Raw genomic sequence first — 10,360 nt, forward strand, 5'->3', positions numbered from 1 at the left:
GAGCTCCCTCCTCAGCTCCCTCAGCACACTCTCTGCCTCGCCCTTCCAGCACCTCACACAGTACTGTCCTCATGTGTATACCTTTTTTCTCCACTGGGAAAGAACCTTGAGAGCCAAGACCACAACTTATTTATTTCTATCTCTAGCATTCAGGGTATTACACCTGATAGGTAGGTGGCATGCAGGACTGTTTGTCCCATGGATGGATTAATTTACTTCCCCCTCTCTGTATCTGTTGTAGGGTTTAAAGGAGGGCCTAGAAGTGTCTTTATAAGAAGCACTGGGTATTTGGAAAAGCCTGCTTACCCAAATCTTTTTATAAGTAAAACTTAGAAAACTTAATTCCATTTTTTTATTATTCAACATTTTATACATAATAAATACAAAGTTTTTACAGCCACTGTAAATAAAGCACATCTGCACAGAGGTGCTTCCTCTGAGCCCAGCTGTGTGCACTGTGACACTGGATTACATGTCCTGGAGGGAGGGGTTCTTTTTAAAAAGGAGGCATATTTTTACAACTTTGTATTTTTAAAATAAAATTAGCAGCTCTTCCAAAAAATATTTTAAAATATAACAAAAGATTTCAAATAACCCTCTGAGAATGTGGAAAACCCAGATTCAAGGACAATTTTGCTAGCTAAAGAGAATACAAGACTGGGTGGCAAGAACTGCCTGATTACAGCACTTTGAAGATTTCTAAAGTGCTTTGAAGATTTTAAACTTGTCAACAAACTTTAAAATCTTAAAAAAAAAACCCACCCTTTAAATTTATTTTTTAAACTTAAGAATAAGTTTGATAAACACAAAAAGACCTCAAATAGATCAACAGGTTAAGAAGCAAAAAACAAAAACAAAAATCCTCAAATCACGGAGAAGATTCATCAATGGGTACTGTCACTGAAGTGATCAAATGACTGACTGAAAATTTCTTCAGCTCTGACCTTACTTTTGGTCAAAAATCCCATGGAGACATTTGGCGAGCATTTCACATTTTTAGATTCTTAGGAGGGATGGCGTTTTCAAAGCATAAGACAACTTTTGAATTATTAAATTCTGCAAATTTGATTAAAAAAAAAAAAGCAACTGGCAAATATCCCTTAGTCCCTAAGGAATGCACTCCCTATCTTCCATAGGAGGTGGAGGGCTGCCAGAGGCCTACTCTGGGACGCCTGCTGCTATGGGTTTGTTAGCCTGCAGAGAAGGCTACTCCTGGCTCTCCCTGTGACATGGAGAACCTGTCAATTTGCATCTGTGGAATCCTTTAGTCCTTCACAGGAAGCTGGTTTCCATGAGCCACAGGTTCTTCCTCCCAAGGAAATGTCAGGTCAGTTGGACCTGGGAAGCTGCATTTTATGTGGTGGGTGGCTGCCTGGGCCAGTGGACTGGCTTGGGAATAAAATAATGCTAGAGGCCTCCCCAGTAGAGAAGCTCAACAAGGCAAGTATGTGTCCCCAGTTTATCTAGACATTCAGATTCTAAGGATACTGGTCAGAATAGTATACGCTGTAAAAATTAAAATGAAAAATACCCAAATATAAAAAGAACATTAAATTGGCTCATTTCAGATCTGGAAGCTCCATTTCTGCTTTTGCCACAGCCTCCTTTGTATTAGTCTATGTGATGGGATGAGATTCGGCTACTAATTCAGCCCCTCCATGTTAGCTCCACTAATACTAAATGAATGGCATAAATATTAATACAAAGGACACTGTTATTGTTTTAAATCTGTTAGTTGTGTAAGAGATGTGCATTAATGCAATTGGTGCTAAACTCAGGGCAGTCCATTTTTTTCCAATACGGTTTCAGTTTCTCAATTTGGGGACTAACTGCGGGGAGGAGCCAGCCTCTCCTGAAATCCCTCCTCCTGCTTCCTTATGTAGCCAACATGATCTGATTAAAGTCAATCAGATGAGCAAAAGCCACTTGAAGAAAGATGAGAATCTTTGCCACATCCTTGTGGCCACAGTAATATACTGTACGAGTGCACATGATCAGTATCTCTGTGACTGTGCCCTGATCGAGGCCTGGTCTTGAGTCTCATACAAAAATGGGCCACTGTTAGGCAAGAGGGCTGTCCCCCTCTGTGCTTCTCTGTGCCCTCTAGGATTTGTGCTGTGGTAGGAGAGATGACATAGAAAATGACAACAGAAAAAGGCACAAAATATTCAAAACATGGGAGGAGTCTACCAGGCCACCCAGTCACATATAATCCTCCTTGCTTTTGCTCTGTTCGAGTCATCATCATGCAAAGGTGCCTAAAAAACAAGACTGGCCAAACTCTAAGCCTGGCCTTGATTGTTGCAGTAACGGACGGGCAAAGCCATCATCACACCAGTGTGATTTCCACATCCTCGATCTTCTCTGCTGGCCTTCGGTGGTTCTGCGTAGGTGGAGGGGGAGCTGCCCGGACCTGAGCAGGAAACCATCACATGGATTGTCAGTCAGCTTCCCGATTCAGTGCCTGAAGCATCCAAACCCCAACTAGTCATTTATCCAAGGACATGGGCACCCCAGGGCTCTCAGAAATGTTCTAAGCATGTGCTTTCAACTTAATTTTCACAACTTCTTACACTGAGAAGGACCTACTGTTCTGGATGAAATGTGAAACTCATGATTCAGGTTCTTGCCTAGAATGAAATCCTCATGGGCACAAGAGTCTTTGTAGCCCTAAAAGCCCCGTCCAAAGCAAAGGCCTAGAGTTGAAAGCGAGAGAGCAATGCTTGGAGAACTGAAAACCTTTCAACATGTCTTGGAAGGAGAGTTGCAAGAGAGAAGACTAGAGAGGTAGGCTGGGGGTAAGTCATGAAGGGCCTCATTAATCCATATTTAAAAATCGGAGCTTTATTCTGTAGGCAAAGAGGAATCTTTGGCGGATTTTAAACAGCAGTATCAGATGTGTGAAAAGATGACTCAGGTAAAAGTTTGAAGAAAACCGTGGTGGTGGGCGAGAACAGAGGTGACAGTTTTGGAGACTCCTGTGGTGGTCTGAAAGAAAGCTGATGTTGGCCTGCACTAGGGTACGGGCAGTGGGGCAGCAGAGGGTGGAAAAACTTGACAGCTGTCTCCAAGGTAAACCTGGCAGGACTTGCGATGACTCTTTGTGGAAGGCAGGGTCAGGGAGGAGTCATGAGTGATGGAAGAGCACTGGCAGGATGGGGGTACCACTCACCAGGACAGGAAATATGGGAGGAGGAGTATGTCTGGGAGGGAAGATAATTAACTCGTGTTTTGCTGAGTTTTGGGGGTTTTGGTACATACACACTGAGATTTCCACAAGTCTGAAGCTCAGGGAAGAGACTGGATTGGCAGTTATAAATCTGGGAGTTGTCAGTAAATGAATGGTTATCAAAGCCTTGGGAGTAGATGAGATTACTCAGAGAGTGACTCTAATGACTTTAAGAGAAGCAGCCCATGGAAAGAACCCTGAGAAGCATCAACAGAGATGGATAGAGGCAGAGAAGCCCCCAAAGGTCAATGAAAATATAACAGGGAAGAGCCAATTCTGACTCTGTGTTGGATCTGTTTCTTTGACTTTCACCTTTGCTTTTTGTTGCTTTTATTATAATCATACATAGTGGCCTGCCTCAGGGAACCCTGCCCCTCTGCCTGAATGTTAAACTAAAGTGCCTTTGTTCAGCTCACAGGGAGACAACCTGACCCTGCCCACCTGTGAATGGCTGCAGAAAAGAAGAAATTAACACATCCCCTCCCCATGCTGGCCAAGCCAGGCAAAACTAATGGCCCTTTAACTTTACTTCCTCACCTCCTCCCCTACCTCTGTTCTATAAAAGAAACAGGCATCCAGACCCCATAAGGTGGTTTTTTGGGGACCCTAGTCTGCCATCTTCTTGGTCTGCCGGCTTTCCAAATAAAGTCGCTATTCTTCGCCTCAATACCTCGTCTCCCGATTTATTGGCCTGTCGTGCAGCGAGAAGAGTGAGCTTGGACTCGGTAACAAAAAGGAAGGGCCAGGAAGTAGAAAGCAGACCAGGAAAGTGTGGTAGAACAAACAGGTCCACTTCTCTCCATTCACGCTCTTACCCGCTAGTCCACACTACTGTCCCCTCTTGCTTGGACCACTGCTCCAGCCTCCTAACGGCTCCCTGTGTCCATTCTATCACCTTCCATTCATCCTCCACTTAGCTGCCATAGTAGTGTTTTAAAAATGCACAACTGGTCGTATCACTGTCCTGCTTACAATCTTACAATAGCTTCCTAAACTTTTAGGATCAAGAACCAAGTCCTTAATAAGGCACTCAATATCTGCTGAATGAACAAAGCCAAAGGTAGTGAGTGGTTCAGAGAACTGTGTCAAATGCTGATAAGGGGGTCTAGGAAAATAAAATTGCAAATATGCACTAGATTAGCATGAGAAAGTTATGACCTTGGAAGAGCTGTTTCACAGTGAGGTGGTGGGGTGGAGTCAGTGAGGGGTGAGTAGAGGTGATTATTTGTAAGAACAGATTCCTTTGAGAATAGAAGCTCTCAAACCTCAAAATGCATGTATCTTATTTCATTTCAGTGTCCGTCAAAGAGGCAATTAGAGGCCTGGAAAATAGGTTCTCATAAAATGCCTGCTGGAAAAAAAAAATGCTTCTGTTTCACAATTAGACCACTTTAACGCTCACAGAGCTTGTTATAATTTAAATACACTTTCATAGCTGTCACCTTGCAATCTCAACATGGCTCATTGAGGAAAGCACCAGTGTAAGCTAGACCTTCCAAGATGTGTTCATTTTTATAGCCTTCCTTTTCCAGAGCTCTTTTTAACTTCCCAACTCCATCTTACCCTGGCATGGAGGGAATTAGTAACAACACAGGGGTCATGGAGATACATTAATTTCTAACTTTCAATTTAGAGAAACTACGCATTCTATAACCCTGCCAGATAAGAGACTTACAGGTCGCAGTTTCCCATATGAGGTCTCAGGAGTATGTCTGGATGCCTGTGAGAATCCTGACGATTCGGCATGGAAGCTGTTTTCTAAGGGAGGGAATCAAAGAAGCTCAATTTATTTGTGTTGTTGAGCAATAAAAATGCTAATGCAGATCTGTTTGCTCTTCAGGTGAACGTGTGGATTTCTGAATGAAAGTGTATGTAGACCCATGCCCAGGAGAACCCTTACCATTTGCTGAAGGAGAGCGGGGGAAGTACTGGGAGCTCCTCTTATCTGGGCTGGGGTAAGGGCTACTAGGAGGCTGGTCATACAGTGGCAGTGGAGGCAGGGAGCCGGGCAGCTTGGGGGAGGGAGAGATCTGCAGCAAAGGGAAGAGAGGTTACGAAGTGCTCACTTGAGGAAGGAGAGCCTAGCAGGCTTCTCTGACTACTCCTGGCAAATTACTTTTCTTTGGAGCTAAGTTATGATTATTAACTTTCTTGGTCAGCCTCATTAGAAGCAAATGAGCCTAGAATAACCACCCCAACCCCCAGTTTTGTGTTGCATTTAACTTTTTCCTTCCACAGATCTCATTATACTACTGACTTTAGTTTATCTTAAACAGTTACCAAGTCAAACCATTCTCTAGAGTTCTATTGAAAACATACCAAATTAGTTCAGTGAAGAACAAAAAAAGGGACAAGTTGTATTTTTCAGTGAAGATAAAATAATTGGCTGAGTTTCTGACTTCCCCAGGTTCTGTAAATGTCACGCTAAGTGGTCACAATACCACACAAGCAAGATGGACAGACATGTTCCTTATGGTCCTGGACCTGCCAGGCCTGCTGTGACTGATCCGAATTAGAAGTTTCCCGTAAAGACAAGGTTTGCTATGATGAGCTAAGCCTATGGAGCTCTGGCAGACTCATCAGTTCTCTGAAAAGGACTAGTAGGACCTGGGCTGGGCAGGGAGGCTCTGACAGTGTGAGGGAGAAAAAGAGCAAGCTAATAATTTTACTGCATAAACTAACCACAGAGACAATACATTCCCTCTCTGGTTTCTTTCTTTCTCTCCACCAAACCATTCTTTTGTATGTCACACACAATTTAGTATTTTCGTTCCCCAATTCAGAGAACAGAATGTGGGAGAAGTGAGCTGTCATACAGCCATTGCACAAGAGCCTGACTGACAAGTCTCTGCTTCCCAAATTCAGTTTTGCAGAAACCCGGCAACCAAGGATTGGAGTGGTGAGGGTGAGGCCAAGACCACAGCCCACTTTTGCGTGGGTCAACAGACTCCTTGGGAGTCATTTTCTTTAAACATCTTTTAATTCAGCTTTCTCCCCCTGTTGTGCACCTGAATCTCTCGCATCCATGGAGTGTCACCATTTTCTGAGGCTGAAAGTTCTTCTACTAGCACTGACGGGAAAACTCCAATCCGCCCATTGAATTCCCCTTCCCAGAAGCCATCATCATCCTGGTTTTCTTTGTTCAAGATTCGGATGATTGCTCCCTCAGGAAAAGATAATTCATCATCTGTCTGGCCCTCGTAGTCATAAAGTGCTTTCACAAAACAGACTAGGTAGCAAGAGAGAGAAAAATGCAGTAAGAACACCGACAACCAGGTTACTTTTGCAGCCACCCCATGCACAAGTGACAACTAAAAGGCCATCGTACAGCTATAATTCTGTACTCACTGAAGATCAACTTTAGGGTTCTACTGTACAGGATAAACGTGACCAAATAAACATATTACAGAAAAGGAATAAAGTTGTGCTTTTTAACCTACTGAAGGCTGACTCCAGGGTAATACAGTTTAGGCCAAATGTGACCAAATAAAGAGTGCCTTGTTTCAGTCTTTACCACTGGCATCTCCGTTGAGGCTGCCTGAAACGAGTTCGGCCTCCGTGGAATTGCTGGATGTGTGTGACCGACTGTCCAAAGCAGCCAAGGACTGCAGCATGCTCAGCAGACTGTTCGAGGTGGGAAACTGTAGGTACTTTTCTGGTACATAACCCACTTGGCCGACTTTATTTCGAGCCTGAGTAAAAGACATGTGACAAAACAGGTTTGCACACACAATTTGGACAGGGTACAACAAGAACCAAAACAAACTCCTGTAAATGTCACAAGAAGGGGCGATATGAGCAAAGGAATATACCTTTACCCAGTCTTCCATATCTCCATCTTCAATCACTTCTAACACCTCATGTTCCTCAATGGTCAACTCATCTGGTTGAGAAGCCTGCAATGTAGGATGGTCATGGACAAAATTAAAAAGGTTAGATAAAGAGCAGATGTGAACTGATCATAACAAAAACTGGGAATCAAAATATTGAAATGATTTTGAAAAACGTATTGAACATAAAAATTTGAGTGTTGTAAAACTATCATAATGAGGTGAAGTTTTACTTTAAAAAACTAAACAAAATAAAGCCACAACAAAAACTGGAGAAACGGAATCCTCAAGAGGCAATCAGGTTCAGTGAACACAGCACTCTGCTGGAAGTAGAGGACCTGGGTTCTAGCTCCAGCTTATGTATCTATTGGTAAGTTATTCAACTTCTTGATGCCTCCATTTCTTCAAAATGACAATCCTGCCATTCTCGGGAAGATGGGGGAGTTAGTGTGGGATGAATAAGCACAGAACCATGATGATTTGGGAAGCACAAGCAAAGGAGAAAGCCGTGAATTAGAACTACACCAGAGGGCTACCATGGAGGTGCAGGCTGTGAAAATGCAAAGAGCTCTGTACATGGATTGACTGATAGCTTGAGCAGTGCCTGGAATTCGTCTGGAATCAGCGTAAAACAGTGGCCAAGAGAAGAAAATTGTAGGAGAGAAATGACTGATGCTCCAACTTAACTGTAGAGACTAGGCTGATCCACTTGTGTGCTTCTGCAGAAGTTGCTGTGATTTTTTTGCTTTTTTAAATCCCTAACAGCAGGAGTCCACTAGCACCAGAAATCTAAATACTACCCCTGAGGCAGTAGAATCTGAGAGCAAGCTCTCAGGGACTCTGCAGGGGGGTTGTAGAGAGAGACTTTGTGGCTTTGTTTCGTGAAGAGACTTGCCTGTCACATGTAACAGGAGGGGTCTGCGGACATCTTCTGGCTCTTAGGGAACAGCCTTAAAAGCTTTCCCCAAGTCCCAAGATTAGTTAAAACTACTGCTTTAGACCATATAGTTTTCCAGATCTCATAGTCTCAAAGTGTAAAATATCTCCAAATTACACAAGCAAAAGTAAGGCAAGACTCATTTCCAAAGACTCATTTCCCATTTCATGTACATTTCATCAAACCCAGATTCTGGATATTGCTATAATAGCTACTTGAGACAGAAAAATAGTATTGAAAATGGCTGACCAATCACAGAAATACTCCAGGACCAGAATTTTAAGTAGATTACCTCTGATCTCAAAATATGAGGAAAAAAAAACTCACTGATTTTTGATAGCTTTTCCAATGGAATTTTTTAAAAATTTAATTTTTATACAGCAGGTTCTTATTAGTTATCTATTTTATACATATTAGTGTATATATGTCAATCCCAATCTCCCAATTCATCCCACCACCACCATCAACCCCCTCCAATGGAATTTTTTCACTAATCTGAAACCACACTATGCCTTGAATATACCAGCAAAAGGCACCTACATAACAAATTCTGTGGCAAAACTTAAAAGTTATCAACACAGCCAGATTCCAGTGTGTGTGACAGCAAAGCAGGAGGGTTAAGAACACCTTTAAATATAATGCTGCCCTTGTAAAAAAAAGTCATGAAGGTCCATGCAAGTTGTCCAACATTGTTATATAAGTAGACACTAGCTTGATATACCATATACCTAAGCAGTGACCAATTCTTCCACTTGACAAGGTCAAGTCCTTTGCATGACACTCAAAATCCTGTGGTCTCTTGATGCTTTGGCCCCAGCAAACTATTCCCTATTCTCTGAACATACCACGTTCTTTATTGCCTCTATGCTTTTATCAGGCTGTTCCTTCTTTCCAGCAGGCCCTGCTCCCTCTTTCCCATCTGGTGACTAGATTTAGATTACTGTGAGTTCAAGTCCAGCTTCAGTCTGTTTCTACAGGCAAGTGACCATAAGACCTTTTAGAGCCTCAGTTTTCTTTTTTATTCCTATTACAATGTAAGCTCCACGAGGGCAGAGATTTTTGTCTGTGTTCATCAATGCTATATCCCCAAGCCTAGAAAAGAGCACAGCATGGTACATGGAAGGTGCTCACGTACTGATATTTGTTGAATTAATGGGTTGGTTGATAATATCTTCCTTATAGGGTTATTGAAGGGATTAGAAAAATATACATATATGATACCGGGCACACAGGACTTCATAAATGGTAGCTATTATTATTACTCATGATTTGATGCCCAGCTTATATGTTTTCCAAGACTACCCACAATGAGCTGGCTGCTTTTTCCTCCTTTTATTCTTAGAAGGCTTTGAGCATCCCTCTAACACTGACTACTGTGGCACTCAAGTTAGTTGTTTGCACTTGTGTGCTTCCTATTAGAATGACTTACTTAAGGCAGGGAATGTAATTCTTCTCACTTATCCCAACTAAAGACAGCAAGTAGTCAGTAAATAGTTATTAAATAAACACGTGGTCTCACACTACCTCATGAAGTCCTAATACGCAGTGGCAGCCAGGACCCCAGAAGCAGCCATGCCCTCCATTCCCACCACCGTCTCTCTAAATTTCCTGTTTTCTTTTAAAACAATATGATTTTTCCTGATTACAAAAGTAATACATGTTCACTGTAGAAAAGCTAGAAATATGTATAATTAAGACCTTAAGGTAATACAATTTGGTATCTTACTTTTCGGACATATTTCTTCTTACGTAAAAAACTCTAATATAATTTTCAATTATCTTCATAAAATTTTGTTATGGTTACATTATATGAATGGTTAATTTATTTAACTATTTCCTTATTGGACTGACAACTTTGCTATTATAAAGTAGTACTATGATGAAAGAGCATTTTGTATCCAGAATGTTTTTCTATATTGTGGGTCACTTTCTTAGGATATATACTAGTAGGGTCAAAGTTATGAGCATTTTTAAGGCTTTTGAAACTACTCCTTAAATTTAGCTTTTCTTTGTTCTCACCAGATTAACTTAGGCCTTCTTTGCTGGTCTGGACCATAGGAATCACAACTAGGCTTATAGAGACTAACTCCACTCTAATCTACCCTCTCTGGAATATCTATACCACGACCAGGGTTACCTTATTTAAAAGCCCAGTCTGATTTTAGGACACCCAATGGCTTCCTTCAGCCAGGATAAAAGCCAAACTCAGTCTGATCTACAGGTCTACCTGACATCTTTACTTCCAGCTGCTCTATTTCCCACACTTGATGCTCACACAACACTGAGTTTAACATTTCCTGAACACCCTATTATCTCATCAAACTGTGTCTCTGTATCTGCTGTTTGCTTATAAGGCTCTTTCCC

General features: G+C 42.0%; 1 protein-coding gene across 3 annotated transcripts in view; it reads right to left on the minus strand.

Moving 5' to 3' along the window:
• Positions 1-338: 338 nt before the first annotated feature.
• Positions 339-10,360, minus strand: part of FCHSD2 (FCH and double SH3 domains 2) — a 298,533-nt gene continuing 288,511 nt past the window's right edge. The window contains exons 15-20 of one of the 3 annotated variants that reach the window (XM_007448070.1): positions 7,042-7,125; positions 6,744-6,921; positions 6,238-6,458; positions 5,130-5,259; positions 4,905-4,987; positions 339-2,413 (exon numbers count right to left, since the gene is read on the minus strand). In XM_007448070.1, the coding sequence (XP_007448132.1) occupies positions 2,330-2,413; positions 4,905-4,987; positions 5,130-5,259; positions 6,238-6,458; positions 6,744-6,921; positions 7,042-7,125 (780 nt within the window). In that variant the 3' untranslated portion in view covers positions 339-2,329. The remainder of the gene's footprint in view (positions 2,414-4,904; positions 4,988-5,129; positions 5,260-6,237; positions 6,459-6,743; positions 6,922-7,041; positions 7,126-10,360) is intronic. The other 2 variants (XM_007448071.1, XM_007448069.1) reach the window with 2 other exon arrangements.

Source organism: Lipotes vexillifer, unplaced genomic scaffold (assembly GCF_000442215.2).
Source record: "Lipotes vexillifer unplaced genomic scaffold, Lipotes_vexillifer_v1.1 scaffold640, whole genome shotgun sequence".
In the NCBI taxonomy this organism is placed as follows: Eukaryota; Metazoa; Chordata; class Mammalia; order Artiodactyla; family Lipotidae; genus Lipotes; species Lipotes vexillifer.